Source organism: Ceratotherium simum, chromosome X (genome assembly GCF_057802395.1).
Source record: "Ceratotherium simum simum isolate JZ-2026a chromosome X, ASM5780239v1, whole genome shotgun sequence".
NCBI lineage: Eukaryota > Metazoa > Chordata > Mammalia > Perissodactyla > Rhinocerotidae > Ceratotherium > Ceratotherium simum.
The window spans coordinates 29,399,537-29,417,018 of NC_141940.1; the positions used below are offsets into that span (position 1 = coordinate 29,399,537).

General features: G+C 44.0%; 1 protein-coding gene across 2 annotated transcripts; it reads right to left on the reverse strand.

Annotated features, from left to right (window-relative positions):
• Positions 1 to 147: 147 nt before the first annotated feature.
• ATP1B4 (ATPase Na+/K+ transporting family member beta 4) lies at positions 148 to 16,116 on the reverse strand. Of its 2 annotated transcripts, none has more exons than XM_014792820.2 (8): positions 16,054 to 16,116; positions 11,890 to 12,133; positions 7,697 to 7,825; positions 7,331 to 7,435; positions 4,175 to 4,371; positions 3,449 to 3,505; positions 1,118 to 1,213; positions 148 to 373 (listed from the first exon to the last, which is right to left on the reverse strand). In XM_014792820.2, the coding sequence occupies exons 1-8, from the start codon at positions 16,114 to 16,116 to the stop codon at positions 212 to 214; spliced, it is 1,053 nt and encodes a 350-aa protein (XP_014648306.1). In that variant the 3' UTR covers positions 148 to 211. The 2 variants fall into 2 exon arrangements, with proteins under 2 accessions (XP_014648306.1, XP_004437391.1); XM_004437334.3 differs by having other exon boundaries at positions 11,878 to 12,133.
• Between the last annotated feature and the right edge of the window lie 1,366 nt (positions 16,117 to 17,482).

A 17,482-nucleotide genomic window follows, 5' to 3' on the forward strand; every position in this document is an offset into this window, starting at 1 on the left:
GAAAGGAAATTAATAGTTGTCATCAGGAGAGACTACCTTTAAAAAATCAAATAGCTCCCACAATGTCGTTTTATACATATGTCAAAGATGATCTGCTGTCTTGGGTGTCCATCTGGCTGTGTCCTGATTGAAGAAAAAGAATTCAGCTGCTACCAGGTGTAACATGAAATAAAACAGAAACAGAACAGGTGGGAGTGGCCCCCTGAAGTTCTTAGGTTTCTATATTCAGAGTGAAGATTACCCTGCCCACAAAACGATCATTGATGACATCATTTATGATGCCTTTGCCCTTCAGTTGGCACTGCACAGGCACCGCTTGGTTCTTCACCACGTCTGTAAAGTGCATTGCCACCAGCGGGGAAGTGTAGTTAACCTGTAGGTGGAAGAACAATGAATCCTAAATGTGAGGAGGGAAGGGTGTATGGTGGTGGTGGGGGGGTAATAGGATGGAAGTGATCAGATATTCAGTGCAGGATGGGCTAACCTCCACAAAAGGGGACTGAGTAAATTCCATGATGCCAAGTCACAAATGCCTAAAGCAACTGACATGCTCTCTCTCCCCTGGGACAGTGGGGAAATTTCACACTTCTCTCATAAGTCACTGTCAGATGTCTGCTTGTACTCTGGGGAAAACCAGTTCTAACTCAGCGTAATATGATTTTCTGGATATCAGACCATGAATCAAACCAGAACTAGTATCTATCAAGTCTCTATGCTAGAGATGAAGCCTTCACTGCCCCAAGGCTTCAAATGGGAGAAACACAGAATTATGCCCAATTATTTATGCCTAACTGAGTGCAATGGCAGTGATTTTTTTTGCTCCTGGCTCTACCACTAATCAGCTATGTGATGTTGGACAAGTCACTTTATCTCTCTGAACCCTAATTTCTCCATCTATAAACTGAAGGAGTTAGACCAGACCATATCTGAGATTCCTTCAGATATGGAAAGGAGTGGTTGTGATAGGAATTGGTAGAGGAAGCTCCTGGTCTTGGCCAGCAGCTATTCACCCCTCTGTTACTACCTGCTGCTCCCTAATTCTCATAGATCCCAGCCAGCCCTTCCTTTGTCTCTGAGCCCTTTCTGACAGCAAAGACTGAAGGAGATACAGGCTTACGTGAGTCAGTTTGCCGTAGTAAGGGTAGTAGCGGAGGTCAAAAGAAGCCGACTCTGGGTAGTAATTGATGGATCGGATGTCATTTTCATCACCTCTCTGTAAGTAAAAGCAGGTACATGTAGAGTGCTGGGTCACTCAGTGGGTTGGAGCCTGAGCTAAAGGGGCCTGTGCCCCAGGTGAAATCACTGTGTGACCCGCAACCAACTGTCGCAAGAAGACCATGAAAGCAGAATGGGGGCACAGCTCAGCCCAGACCTAACCCCAGAGAAGTGTTTCCAGGGAGACACTGTGCCTTGGCTTTTCAGTTCAAAGAATGCCAAACAAAATAGGCCTGGACTGAGGAGGCTGAAGGTGCTCAGTATGGCTCTGAGCTGGCTCCTAGGGGACCCAGACAGAAGAGCTCCAAAGGGATTGCAGTACCTGGTGCTGCTCTGGCAAGAGGGCCTACCATGCCAGCCCCTTTCTAAAGAATCACCCTGGGCCTGGCACCCAGTCTTGAACTTTGGAGCTGAGGCAGGTATAAGTTGGAACATGTTTAGTAAATCCCATTCCACAACAACTTGCATACTGTGGGCTTACTTCTATCAGAAGTCAAACCAGGTGCACAGGGACCTGATGAGTAGGGACACTCCCTATAGTGGGCTCACTTAAACTCATGTCTCTGACCACATTCTCTGTAGTGCTTAATTAAGTAGATAGAGTCAGGAAGATAAGCAAGAGGGGCCCAGTACTGGAAATGATTAAACAAGTCTACCCTCATTATATCATGTCAGGTAGGGGACTGCCCATTCTGCCTATGCACTAGGCTCGCCCTAAATAGCAGAGGTCTGAGGCTGATAAGGGAAAAAGAGTGCATCACTACTAGCAAATCACTCACTAGGGTCATGTGATTACTTCTGTCAATATAGTATAGTCGTTCTTAGTATAAACTGAGCTCTCCTTAGTTTATTCTAGTAATTAACCCATCCTGCTTTCCACAGTGGGTGTGGATTTGGCAAGTATTAATTATTATAGGATGTATAAAGACTCGTATTATTTCTCTTTTTTTGAAGGACAGCTCTCATCAAGGTTCAATGTAAGCTGAAAAATGAATGGCTTCCACTAGAGAACTATAAGCAGGATTCAATTCAATTAATATGCTAGTTTAAGACTGAGTTGGTCTTTATGATTTATTTACATATTCTTCTAAAAAGCAATGAAATTCATTTTTCGTGAATGATCTGTGAAATCAATTCCACTAGTTTATAGTCACACCCCACATGTGTGTACATTTACACATACTCACGTACATGTGAACAGAATGAATGTCTTTCCTACCTTGTTCACCTAGCAAACACTGCCTGACCTTTCAAAGCTCATCTTCAGCAACATCACTTCCCATGTGGAACTAACCTTTCCCTCTCCAATGTCCCCACTGCACCTTTCATAGCACCCATAATACTTGACTGCCCTGATTTCAGAGACAGAGTCATATTTATCTTGGCATCCCTTATACCTAGCAAAGTACCTGGTGTATAATAAGTGATCAATAAATGCTTGCTGAATGTGGACTATTGGCTGAATAAATGCTCCTTTTTGCTGCTTTTGAACTGTCACCATCAAGACTGGAGTTTTAAGCTGTATTTCTAGTACTGAGAATGGGATTACCTGGCTTCACACATTTGCAAGACAACTGTCCAAGGCTGAGGGTGCAGTTGATGTTGTCAAAAAGGAGGGAGCCACTGCCAGTTTAAGAAGCAAACCCAAGATCTGGGGCTTTTTCCTACAAAGGAGCTAACTGGTACAGATGAGATAGGAGTTAATGGTCCCTCGAAGGACAGTTAATTAGCATATTAATGGAGTTTTGTTTATACTTCCCTTGTAGTCATTTGTTATTGCAACGCCCAGTGCCACTGGTCATTGCTGCAAAAAGTGAAATTCAGTTTTAAAAGCGGGGACTAATGACTCTAATGAAAGCTGTTTGTTTAGTTCAAAGAAACAAGTAATTAGAGCTAAAAGCAAAAGTGTAAACAGAATCCCAATTAATGGCTCAGCACATTGTTGTTCCCTGCTGTGGTTCAGTCTTTGGCCCTTAGCTGAGGTTCAGTCTTTGGCTTTCACAGGTATAAATCAGCACATAGACACACACACTACACATGCAAACACACATGAATTGATTGCTTTCTGGAAACAGGGAGGCCTGAAGGTACCAAAGGGAGGTGTAGTTATGAAAAGATTAACCCTTTCCCTAGCCCATAGCCAACCATCCATGGTAAAGCCCTTGGAAGGGATGAACCACCTTTTTGCATGAAACAGGTGCGCTAACAATGCTCATTCAAAAAGGCACTTTACCTGAACTTTGCAGGAAACCTTCACAGGATCTCCAAGCTCAGGACGAAAGCCTACAATCTATTAAAAGAAAACCAGCGTGTTTTGTTTTTGTTTTTGTTTTTGTTTTTAAAAAAGCAGATTTGACAGTAAAAATGGGGCTTTTCTAAATTCCCCTGAGTCATCCCTTCCTTAGGCATAAGCTTAATCTATTTTGCCCCCTCGGAAATGATACAAAAAGCAGAAAATGCGAAATATCTTCAGAGCTGTGCAGCTCAGCTTATTCCTTATTGTATTTGTGCCTGATAGTCAAAGAATGGTAACTGCAGCAAGATAACCCTGAAGATGTAAAGAACTTTCTAGTTTCAAGAGGGATCTGCCTGGTAAGGCTCTGCCATACCTAAGTCATGGCAGGAGAGAAGGAAAATGCATTTCTTGATATAAGAATTGTCCCCTGCCCCACCCCCATGTCAATCCTCTATTCCAAACAGTTCAGGATCTCATTCCTGACAGAGGGCATTAAAGGGCAGGTTTAGGGATAGGGGAGAAGAATGGAAATAGGAAGTGTTCAGGGAGAAAAAGGAATTATTGCTTGATAGCTTTGTCCGGTTGTTTGTATTACTGATGCTGTCAGTAAAAATGGCCAAACTTGCAGTGTGTGAAGATAGAGCCCAAGAGAAATAGAGTGACCAGAGCCCTCCTACCCAGTTCATCCACTTCTCATCACCAGAGTATCAAGGGCCAATATACCCGGTTCATCTTTAGAAGGATGCAGGGCTGTCCAGTAGAGTAGCCAAAAGTAGGGTCCTCCAGGCCAGAGCAGTTCTTCAGGAAGGAACGCTTAAATTGGCAGGCCTTCTTGTCCTCATCCTCATTGCCATCTTGGATGAAGTACTGCCCCGGAGGACAATCTACATTCATTTCCTCTTGAAGACTGTCATTATAACCTAAAGCATGTGCGGGTGGCAAAGCGTCATGTTAGACAGGTGCTCTAAGGGAAGGCCATGTTTTCAGTAGTCCTCCTCCCTAGTTTCCTTTCTCCAGCTTGCTTGTGCTCCTCCAAAAGCCCACTCAGTCTGTCCTAGGCCCTGTGACCTGGCATCAGGTACCCAAGGCCCTTCATCAGCAACATCCCTCCAGGAAGACTTCTGGGCTCGTCTCCTCAGCTCACTTTGATTGCCTGCCCCCTTGCTTCTTATTCCCTTGGAACTTCTGAGTATCTAACCATGGGTCATATGTTGGTCACTTTATAACTTCTATTTTCCACTATTTCTTTTCATATATGGTAAATTGTAAACTTGGATGGCTGCCTCTTCTACTTCTGGAAGAGGAATAGGCACACAGATGACAGATTTTGGAAAAGGGACTGAATGGTGTCAAAGCATGGCGTATATAAGGAGGCGAAGCTCCTGGGTTAAATCTCTAGGTCACATCTCCCTTTGAGGTCAACGAGAGGCACCTGATGCAAGAGAGTGAAAAGTGTGTGTTGTGGGACAGGAGGAAGGGGTAGGAAGAGGAAGAGAGGGAGAAAGAAGAAAAGGAGGAGGAAGAAGAGGAGGAGATAGATCAGCTCCTCATTCTTTACAGAGGGAAGTCAGCACTGCAAAATAGAAGCTTAGGTTGAAAGACAGAAACCAATGACAACCATAGGGTCTCCACTCAGAGGGTGAGGGGGTGAGATCTTGTCTACTGAGACCTGAGGCCCTGGGAGTTAGTATTCCTTTACATTGGGTGGAATGCAACATGTGTCCAAGGTAAACATAATCAGAGAGAGAGCTGAAATAGACTATCTGTGAGCTGACTCTTTGGGCTAATAGATGCCATAGAACTGGGCTTTGGAAATTACTGTGTTATATTCAATTTGGTTCTAAATGATGGAGTCCAGTTAGATCTAGCCCCCATGCATTCATGTTCCAAGTAGCTCAGTTTTTCAGAGGAAATTGTGTACCTATGATCCACCAGTGGTAAAACTCCAAATGTACTACTGGAGCCTCATCTAGACAGGCTGTGACTTGGGTTTCATATTACCAAGAAGAAACTGGGAATTTTAAATCTATTCCAATTATGGCTAAGCCTTTATTTTTTCTTTTATAAAACTACATTCAAGTCAAAGTTTTGTTTAATCTTTTTTTTTTTTTTAGAACAAGAGCTATGTTCAAATAATAACTTTCTAAATAGAAGCTTTAATCACATGCTCATTGTTTCTCTTGAGGTAGTTCCATTAAAAATAATGTGACATGGGCATGACCCTTATTGCAAAATCCCAGTCCTCATGGGAATGAAATTGATACTCTGGGATGTCTATTTCAGATATGTGTTCCTTTTAAACAGGGCATATTATCTACACTTTGGAACTAAAAACACAATGCTTTTCCTAATGTTCCCCCCACCCTCTGTCATCAGGTCAGAATTGGTATTTCTCCATCTACTAGCTTCTCAGAGTGATTTCCTCAGCAGAGATTCTGGAAATACATTTGCAATAGCTCACAAGCATTTTGAATGAAAAGAAGGTATTGTGCTGGCTGTGATGCCCAAAACATTGTTTTTTGGCCAAAAATGGAACTGCATGGACTCAGAAAGAACCCAGATCCCCTCATTTTACAGGTGAGGAATCTGAAGCTCAGACTTTGCCAAAATAACACTGAGCATTACTGATACAAAGCTGAGTTTCTAACTGATGGTCATATGGCAGGAGCAAAGAATAATGAAAAGCAGCACTTCTCAAGCTTTAAAGGTCATACAAATCACTTGCAGATCTTGTTAAAATGCAGATCCTGATTGAACAGGTCTGGAGAGGGGCCTGAGAGTCTACCTTTCTAACAAACTCCCTGGTGATGCTGATGCTGCTGATCCCTGGATCACACTTTGAGTAGCAAGGGTGTCAAGAACATGGATGTGGGTTTAAACACTGGTTCTGCTGCTGGGAGACTTTGGTCACATTAATTCCCCTTTCTGAGCCTCAGTTTCCTCATGTGTAAAATGAGGATGATAGACTCTGCTCTGCAGGGTTCAAGTTAAATGACAAAAATTATGCATTTAAATAATACTTCCCATCACATAAGAGATTGTTTTCTTCTTAAGTTAGTGCACATTCTACTGGCCACTCCCATCCCCCACTTCAGCCAGGCCAGGACAACCAAACCAGCCTAACTGACTTTTTGTCCACAAATAACAGGTGCAACAATGCAAACCCACTGGGGCTCCTCTTTGATAGCTGGACAAATACAGAGCCTTGTTCTCTGGGTTTAACCTTAACCAAGCTGCTGCCTTAGTTTTACCCTGTGGAAGGGCTTCTCAAAAAGCCATTCATTTGCCCCTGAAAATGTATCTGATGATGCTATAGAGATAGGCATCTTGAAAACACTTGAGATCAAAATGTTGGAGTGACTGCCACCCAGAGGTTCTGCCACTAATTCCCTTCTGGAATGCTGTTAAATAAAGACACTTGTTCTCTTCCTTCAAGATGGCCCATCTCCAAGAATTCTCTTACATTGAGAAAGTATAGGAGGCGGGAATCTTCCAGTTCTGGAGAACATTCTTCTTTTCTCACCAGTACCTCCCCCCAGAATTATCTTTTATAATTGATCATTATTGAGCCATCTGGATGTGCCCAGGAGATAAATGGGTGCTGCAGGATGTTCAAGAAGAGAAAACAAGTTCTCTGCCCCAATGAGTTTATCATCTTGCTGGAAAGCTGGCTTGTATGTTTTCAAGGCAATATACAATCAAAAACCAGAGCAGTTTTGATTGTATCTACAGGTGCTGAGGGGGATGCAAGGTAAGGAAGGACCAGGATGGGCTGGGGTTAGTAAGAGTGGGATTTCTGAGCTAGGTGAATTTTGAATTTTGAATTCCCTCCCTTCACCTTTCCAAAGAGATTTCCACCAATCAGAAGAACTTACTTACCCTGGAGAAAGCCGTTTAGGCTAATCACATAATGCTGCCAAGTGTCAGGTTCAGAAACGTTGAAGTTGAAGTTAAGGCTATGGGCGAAGGGTCTGATCATAACTCCTGGCAATGAAAACATGTCTTGGATATATTAACCCGTTCTTCGGATAATTTTTTTTGTATCAATTCCCATGAAATCATTTCCCCCCAGGCAATCAAAATGAAAAGGACCATAATTTGCCAAGTACCATTTTACTTTAACTCTTAATAATTGAATCCCTAAGTCATTACCGGGAAGAGCCAAAGTTAATTGAAGCTGAACATGCTGTGCAAGCAGATTTCTGTCCAGCAAGTTCTGACAACACAGGGCATTTGGGCACTCACCAGGAGGCTTCACCCTCTCAGTGAAGGTTGGCACGTAAGGACTGATGGTCAGAAATAGCGTGTAGATGCAGAGGGTGATCACAGCAGCCAGGGAAGCATAGAAAAAGAAGTAAATGACTAAAATCAGGCCTGCAGAACAATCAGAGATGAGAGTGGTCAGTGTTTGCCAACAAGCCCTGCCTCCTCACTTGAACTCATGAACCAGAACCAACTCAAACACATGAGATGCCCTTTTTTTATCCCCAGATTCAGTATGTCCTTGCTCATTCAGATTTCACGAATTTGGAATTGATGAGAATTGTGTCGGAGGTCTGATTGATTGCAGTTTACCTTTACAGCATCTCCGATGGAAGGGCTTGCTGAGCAAATGATGACCGTGAACAAGATTACAGGGGAGTGGAGTTTAAAGTACTGCAGAGGGCAAATTGCTTGGGAGTCCTCTGGGCAATGGTTGATGTCCTAAGTACAAATCATTCTTCACTATTCATTAAAGCAGGTGCCCTGAAGAGTCCTAGCAGCTTGGTTCCAGTGATTATTTGCAAGCGATGAAGACAGCTTTTCTTTTCACATAGCCTATAATTCAAACTTTTGATTAATTTCTACTGCACTTGCCTCTAATCAAGGCAAAGTGAGGTTTCACCCTACTTATTTCAAATCTTTAGCAAAAGTTTAAGTGGCTCTGCTTTTCAAAAAGAACATTAACACAGGACAAGGAAGGGAGGAGAAGGAAACTGTACTTAATTATTGACACTTGCTACTTGTGAGCTCTACCTGTGAGCTTGGGCAAGTTACAGAACCTCTCTGCACCCCCAATTCCTCACAGGTAAAATGGGAGTAAGTTTAGCACTTACCTCGTATCCTTCTCTATATCCATAACAATATCTGAAATTCGGCCTCTCCTTACATCCTATCCTGACCCTACCACTTCCCAGCTGTTTAATTTTAGATGTGCTGTTTACCTCTCTGGGCCCCAATTTCCTCATCTATAAAATGAGGACAATAACAGCACTTACTTAGCATTGAATAATGCATATAAATAGCATAGCACAGAGCCTGGTAGATACCAAGTGCTCTATAAATGGCAGTCATCATCATTGTTATTATTAATATTATTATTGCTATAGGACCAGAAGCATAGTTGTGTGAATTCCTCCTCTGTGGGCTGTATTAGGATTAAGTTTGCCCCTGGGTTAGGCAGCATAGAGTGAGGTGAATGAGTGTGAGATGGGTGCTGAGAAGCTCTTTTCAAGTCCTCCTTAGGGCTCTCTCAGGCAACTATATCTGGTTCTGCTCATAGTGGTGAAATGATGTTAGAACTACAGATTTGAACTGAATCATGAACCAGAAACTGGAACAAACCACATAACTTTGCTGTATCCAAAACCAAATCCAAATATTAATTTTTAAATTGAACCATGAACCAAATAAAATTAACCAAAAAAAAGGAGTGGAGGAAGGGAGAAAAAAATTCTTAGTAATCCAGTTGGAATTGGAACTTTTATGTTTTATAAGATGAACTAAAGCAGAACAGGAACATGAACACATTGTTTCAGCTGGAGTCCCTGGAGGAGAAACAGCAGCACCTGTGTGCCTGTGATACTTGGCTACTACCCACTGGCTGTCCTAATGGGATGTGCCCTGTGCCTTCTCCTCCATTCCTCTACTGCCATCCCTATCCTGGGAATGGATCAACAGCTGGAGCCATCTGCGGGGACTGAAAGACTCAGTTTCATGGATGAAAGGAAAGCAATAAAATACAGGTATATTGCCTTGGAGATATCTTCCTTCTTGCCCAGGATGTGTGGCCAGGAAGCTATAGATGGGAGAATGGCACTAGCAATGCATCCCCTCAGCCTTACCCAGGAGTCTGTGCCCTGGAGTCTGTGATAGGCTAACTATCTCAGCCACACACACACACACACACACACACGGCACAATCAAGCACCGTACCCATCTGAACCCAGTGATCCCTCCGACCCTTTCTGCTCCAGATATCCAAGTTTTACTTGGGCCACTCCTCTAGGTAATCCAGGGTTCTCTCCTGAATGCCCCACCCAACGTTGGATAGACCTGGATATCTTGGATAGACTAGGTACCCAGGATCCTAACTCTTCACTCCTCCCACCAAAACACCCCATCAAGTCCTGAGGCCCTACCCATCAGGGCCTTGTTCGTTGCTAGAGTTCTTGAAGACAGTGTGGTGTTCTGGCAAGGGAATGAACTCTAGTGTTCATCCAACCTGGGTTTGAATCCCAGCACTGCCACTTATTAACTACGTGACTTTAGATAAGTTACTTACCCTCTCTAAGCCTCAGTTTCTGCATCTGTAAAATGGGGATAATAATATTACTACCTCATACGGTTCTTGTCAATATCCAATAAAATAACATACAGTTCCTAAGAATAGAGGTTGCCCAGCTACCAAAGGAAAAGCCCAGAATATGATAAAAGGCTGGGCGAATATGTTCGTTATGTTGATGTCCAGGCTGGGATAGGGTTAGTAAGTGCTCAAGTGGGTACCTAGTTCTCAAGTAAGAGGGCAGCAGGGCACATACTTGGTGGCCTAGACATTAACATCACTATTTGCCCTTTGCTCAGGGGTAGCCCAACAGAAGAAGCCTGAGTTCTTGGACTCTCCTTAGACCTGCTACCCAGAGGCCAGGATATGGCCTATGGTGCAGTGTCTCCACTGCCATATCTTCCCTGGGTACTTGAACCTTTCTCCCTCATTTTCACTTACTGGCCTATGGATTGTTCTCCATAGGAGCGATTTGGATCAGCTCATCTGGTGAAGTTTCAATGGCTGGCTGGTTAAGAGTTAATGTAGGGCTCCCTCTCCCAGAATCACACTTGCATTTCACAAGGGCCTGTTTTTCCAGTCCTCTTTAGGCAAGGAAGAAACAGCTGTGCCCCCTTTGGAGCCCCAGTGAGTGTCCAGTATTTGCCTGCAGCTTCCAGAATGTTGGAATGTTCCTTGAATGGTACATTTGTTCCAGTTGAGAGTTGGAGGGATGGTCAGGGGTGGGGCTGGGAAATGAGGAGGGGTGAAGGGAGGTGGGTGTTGTTCAGAGCTCCACACCTGCTATTCCTAATTCCAGGAAGCAAGGCTAGCTGTTGCACTCTGACTGAGTTGAATTAGAAACATAAACTACAAGGGAGAGAATTCTCAGCCAAAGGGGCCTTTAGAAGGCATGACCATCAACTTCAGCAACCTAGACCCTTGGCACTAGGGCACTCTTATTTCATCTGTGGCATCCTCTGTTTTTTTCCTTCTCCTGTGGGTTAACTGAGTTCCAAACCAGCAGCTGCTCTTTTTCTGTGCTGTGCAGAGAGTGTGGCAAGTGTGAATTTGACCACGGGCTACATCTCCTGAAGAGAAGGCTCAGCATTAATATTTCAAGAGGTGAGTAGGACCCTGGGAGAGCAGTGCTGGGGAGGTTTTGAAGTAAAAGTGGTGGCAGGATGTAGTACAAAGAGGAAACACTAAGGAATGCAATTCTGCCATTGATCAAGCAATATGGGGGCTCAGCCTTAATCACTAGAAATGATCCCTTTAAACCTAATTTTGCTGTATACACTATGGGAACGTAAAGCACCCACAAGCTGGGGCAAGGGGAAGGCCTCCTAGCTCTCCTTCTACTAGGTGAAAAGATGAGGCTTTATAAACTCTTGGTCAGGTCAGCAGGGACTTGGGTCTCATATCTTAGAGATAGGCTTCTGCATAGTACTTTCGACTTCATGATTTTAACATCATTGGAGCCTCAGGCTGATCCTGTGAGAGAGGCAAGGCAGGGATTGTTTCTCTCATTTGGCAGGTGAGGAAACTGAGGCTCAGAGAGGGTAAATGATGAGCCCAAGGTCATATATATAGAAAGTGCCAGGGCTGGGACTTATGAAAAAAATCCTGTGCTTTTTCAACTTCTTACTGTCTCTGCATTGCAAATGATATTGAGCCCAGTGGATTTCAGCTATGCAATCAAGTTTGTTCACCCACTTGGAGTTTGTTCTGATGGGATCTGCCCATAGTCTAGGCATTTCCCTAGGCATTTATCCCTTCACGTGAAATCTAAGAGGAGTTTGCAGACAAGCCCATCCAACATATGGTAAAGGAGTCCTGGACACCAAGCCTGGACAAAAAGCAAAGGACACCCGACTGGGACATTGGGACAACTGGGACTTACTCCAACTCTGACCTGTTCGGGCCAGAGACATCCTTTTCTCCGGATCCCACAGGTATTCATTCACGATCTGCAATTTCTGCCACCAGGCATTGCCTGCTGGCTGACCCTGACCCTCTTCCTCCTCCTTTTCCTCCTCTTCTTTCTCCTCCTCTTCCTCCTCCTCCTCCAAATCATGTACCACCATCACCTGAGCCTCTTCTTCTGCTTCTTCCTCTTCATCTGCTAAGTAGTTCTGGTTCACTTCATCCTGATCATCCTGGAACAGTGACAAAATTCAATCCCCTTTTTGAAAAAAATTTCCAATGGCGCATCCCACCAGCCAAAAATAAATGGAAAACGACTCAATATTTGGAGATGCTTCAAATTTGCACTTCCCTATAAACATACCCATTGTTACAAGAGGCAGATTTTCTTTCTGTCTGTTCTTTTGGAGGAGATATCCTTTATATGACCCATTTTGACCCAATATTCTTTCCATAGAGGTACAAGCTTTGTTCTCAGCTTCAGGCATTTGGGTTCTTCCCGTGGGACTGCTCACGTCACTACTCTGTCCTGGGGCCTTGGCCTCCTGCTTAACTTTGTCTGGCCTGTCAGGGCAGAGCTGAGCTCAACACCAGAGGATATAGTAGTTTTAGACGCTTGAGTCCGTGATGGCAAATTCTCAGTCCAAGCCAGCTTCATCCTAACACCCGGTACACTTTCAGCTGCTCAACCTCACCATCCCAAGCTGTGGCTAAAAGTAGTTTGGGATAGACATCAGGAGGAAAGGCCAGCTACTGTACCCCTCCTCAAAACTTAGACTGCATTCCCAACAGAAGCAAGAGATGGGGGGCTATTCGCTGCTTCTCTGACTGTTGCCCAAGCTGGAATTTCTTCCTGCCTTGAGCTGGTTGAACAGACCACCTGCGGGCTGGGACCCCAACTGATACTTTCTTAGTATCCCCTCACCAACCCCATACTCTAGGGAAAAATCTAGGCATGTAGTACGTGCTCAGCACATATTTGTTGATTGACTGATTGCAGCCATTACTTGAGATCTGAAACTGTAATCTCTAAGTGGTTCTAAGAAAATGAAACAAAAAAAGAAAAACTCAGACTTCACCAAATGGTATTTCAAATGCCTCCCAGCCATAGGCTGGAGAGTTGGATCTTTGCTCTTGTGAGTCTGCCAAGGCTTACCGCAGCAGAAAACAAGGCCACCCTCCCTTCTCTCTGCTGTCCAAATCTGAAGAGTGGCAGGGCCTGTGCACCTGTTGGGGTTGGATGTGTCAAACGATAGGGGCCAGGGGCTGCCCCCTCCCTGCATGATTCCTCAAAGGCCATTTAGAGGACACTCAGCTAAATATGCTGCCATTAGTGGGGGTGGGGGTCAGAAAATTGGGTTGTTCAGAATCAGTAAAAGTGATACAGAATGAGAAGGCTCTACTCTCAGCATTCAGTCTTCCCAGCACTATCTAGCTCTTGATTATAAGCACTCTTGAATTGCTCTCTAATTTGTTCAAATGTACAGCTTTATGTCACACATCATATCAGAACTGACAGGGACCTTGAAGATTCACTTGTCCATCTGAGGCCCAGAGAGGGGACAGGATCTAGCCAAAGCCACACGGCAAGTTCATGATAGAGTTGACAGTCTCAGAACCTATGTCTCTTAATACCCTGGACAATGATGTTTCTCCTCTATCACATTGAGCACAAGTGCCTAGAGGTGGTTTAGCAGATTTATGGAGCACAACAGTGTGTTAGATTATGTGTTCCCAAGAGATTGTAGGTGCTTATAATCAAGGATTTCTGACGTTGACATGGACTCACAGTGTGAGGCTTAGGAGAATAAACCCCATTGCTCAATGTTGAATGGATTAATAAATGTTCTTAAATCTCTTTCACTTGTGTGTGAACATATGTACACATGTTACCTCCTGAACTACATTGTGAGCACCGAGGGGGTAGGGTCCATATTTTTCTAACTCCTTGATGGCCCTCCAGAGTGTGGAACCCACAGCTTGGTAACTAGTGGGTACTGAACAGATGTCAATGATAACGGTCTGACTTAAAACTCCTGAACCAGGACTCTGAGGGAACACTCTCACAGAGCTTGTCACCCTAACCTCAGCAGTCATGTGGACTGTAGTGGGTAGCCATCATGGCCCCCAGAGAATCTACTGCGACTGAGAATCTCAGAGAATTTGAAGTGTAACATTTCATTATGGAGGAATTTATATTCCCTTTATATTTTCTGAACAACTTTCTTTCTCTCCTTGTTGCCAATATGCCTGCTTTCCACCTCTGCTCCACAGAGGAGGCAGCTGGCTTTGGCCTCAGCCTCATCTTATTTGTAGATATGAGCTCTCCTGATAATCCCATGAAAGATGGCTTGTCATTAAATCTTTACCCTCCTGGGAAGAGTTAACCTTCTCAGAGCTAATTTCCCCATGGCTCTCATACTGCCTGAGCTTCAGGAACCTCAAACGTTGTTTTTCCTCTCCTCTGCTTCCAGACATAGGAGAACCTCACATTGTGCAAGAGAGGCACTTTTGTGCAACTAACTATTTAACAGGAGGAAATCCTTTGGTAATGAGAGGGTCTGTTTTTGTTAGTTTCCTAAAGTGGCACTGCCCTCATGTGACAGTGTGTGCGAGTGTGCTGGGATATAGTAGTGGGTGTGTGCTGGGGCCATCACGTTGCCCTAAAAGGGAAGAGTCTGAAGGGCAGAGGGTGGCTCCATTTTGAGCACTCTAAATATATAAACATATAAACAAATATGTAAACAGTGTGACCCAAAGGATAAATTTGTGCCCTGCATTGAGTAACACCCTGTAAACATTCGAATGATTGGTTAATTTTAAAAGAGAAATCAGCACACGATTATTCATTGCATCAAATAATTTCTTTTTAAATTTGATCAAGTATTCCCTATAAACAGCAAGATCCTCTGATGCTTTTAAGATCCAAACCAGTTGACAAATAATTAAAATTACACAATGACACTTTAACAACATTACATAGAAAGGAAGCCAAGTAATAAATAGATATATATGCCCTATAGATTGTAACTGCTCTGAGAGCTGGAAGGGACTTTGGGGATGTCAAAAGAATGATTCTACAAATTGTGTCTGGAAAGTAAAGGGAAGCCATCCATAGGTTGATATGGGCTTAGAAGAATTCGTATTTTCCTCTGCTGGCTGTTGACAGTCTTCACTTAACTCTCTGATTATAAAAGTGGCCATTTCCAAAGAAAAATGGTTTAGCTTTGTTTCTTCCTGGGGCTCAGATCACAATCCTCTCTGGGGGATATTTCAGAATATACCTCCCCCCAAAAAAGTAGCATGTGTGTCATATATTAATGATTTATAGCAAAATAAATGCATAGAAACTCTGGGTTCAAAGAAATGTGTAATACACCCTGGAGATAAATGGTGACATCAAAGGTGTGTGTGTGTGTGTGTGTGTTGGGCAGAGTGGGGTGGCAGGCAGGGTAGCAATGGGTGGTGAAGGATCAGAGGGTTAGGGAGTTGCATACTGCAAATATAATGGAAAGAGCACAAGATTAGAAGTGAGGAAACTTGCATTTCACTTTGGGCTCCTCCGCTAACTTGCAAGTCATTCCTGTGCTCTGAGCCCCAGCAGCCTCCTTTACATAAGGCGGGGTCTGGAGAGATGATGTCTAGGATTATTCTTAGCTTCTATCTAGGATACTATGATTTTAGCTAGAGTGTGGAATTTCTGCTTTAGAAAAAGAACAGCTGGGTTCCTAAGAAGCTACCACTCAAAGAGATTGAGACAGCTGGGTAGGCAGTGCCTTTTGTTTCCTCTTCCCTTTCCCTTCTCGCTTGGCTAAATTTCTTGCTTTCGAAATGAAACCTCTGCTCCCAGACTCCAAAAGGTCTGTTCGAATTCTAGACTCTCAAGAAAAAATTTTAAAAGACTCTTTGTTCTCTTGCATCTTCCCCTTCCTTTATCTTTGTTCCACAGGAAGAGGGCTTCCTCCTTCAATCCAGCAATTTAGGGTGCAATGGGGTGCTGGGAATCACTACTCGCTCTTGAAACCATGGGCTTCCTTAAACTTCACTGTTCCTGCCCATCCCAAGAAGAAGCAGCCATAAGCCAAGACCTACACAACCCCCAACCCACCCCACTAAAAAGGGACAGCAAAATATTCTGTTCCCTGGGACTCACAAGTCTGTAGCGATAACCGTAAGGAAAGGCAGGAGCCCTTCTGGACCGGAGCTGCCTTCTCATGGCTGTTCAGTGGGCAAAGAGGCGGCAGAGGCAGGCAAGTGGGTGAGAGTTCTGGAGCTTCTGCTGGTACAGGAGACACTGGTTGCTGGGGACACTTGACGCCTGGTAAATGTGAACCCTCCTGGCATGAGCCCTTCCCCAAAATAATCTAACATGCCCCTCTCTCATTGGTTGGCCCCTTCCCTGAATCAAAGGAAAGCCCTTATGGAAAAGCAAGCTCATCATTACAGGGAGGGGGAGATATTCTGGGTCACGAGGATGAGCAACTCACCACCACCCCCAACTTCATGTCTCTTCCCACTCCCTGTCCTTCTGTAGTGCCTGAGATACTATGGGCCCAATGGAAATCTTAAGTTGTGTTCTTCTCAGTTGTGAGTTGGATATCAGTGTGTGCAGGGGGTGGGGCGTGGGTAGGAGTTGGGGGTGAGGGGAGATGGCCAAGAATAACTTTCTTTTTTCATAAGGCTGATCTCATGCAAAAGGATCTAGGGTGTCAGGAAAGATTCCCTTTGCTCTCCCCACCCCACACACACACCAAGCCACCTACAATATTCCTTATTTGTGTCAATCCACAAGCCCCTTCTATGTGGATTATGCATTCTGATTTTAGAGGCCGGGCTCCTGCTTTACCCCTCCTCACACCAAAGAGGGTCTTGGACATAAAGAAGCCTTTTTCTAGTCCACATGTCAGAATGGCCCCATCAGTCACTGACCCTCACACACACACCCCTTGGAATCCTGACCAAATTTCTGTGGTGGTTGAGATCTATATTTATCCCTTAGCATCAGGGCAGAGAACAAGCCAGAACTTTGCAGTGTCAGTTTCCCAGACACATATAACTCTTGTAACCGATGTGAGATCCAACAAAAGAAAAATTAGTAGAAATAGCCAAGAACATTGTATAGCATTTTTGGTCTGTTTGGTCCACCCCACTGGAGCCTGGGTGTCTGACAGGTCTGGATGGAGTTTGTGATCCTTCCTTCACAAGTCATCCCTCCCCCATTACACCCAGGTGGCTGAGAATGTTGCAGTTACTGAGATTCTGGGCATATTCATAACCAAGATAACCAGCACAATAGCTTAGATAGATAGATTTATTCATAATTCCAAGTCTAGGCTATTCTGATGAAGACAGCTTCAGTAGTGATTAATTTAAAATAAAGACTCCATTTACTAGAACGTTATTAATTGGGACTCTTCCTTAACAGAATCTGCCCCATACCCTTATTTGAAGAGAAAGAGGCCACTGGCAAAAAAAAAAATAGAAACTCATTCCTCTTTTTGGATTTTGATGAAAGCAAAATATATTCCAGGGGATAACCTGGTTTCAGTAGATAGTGAGTTCCATCTCTTATACTTTCTCCA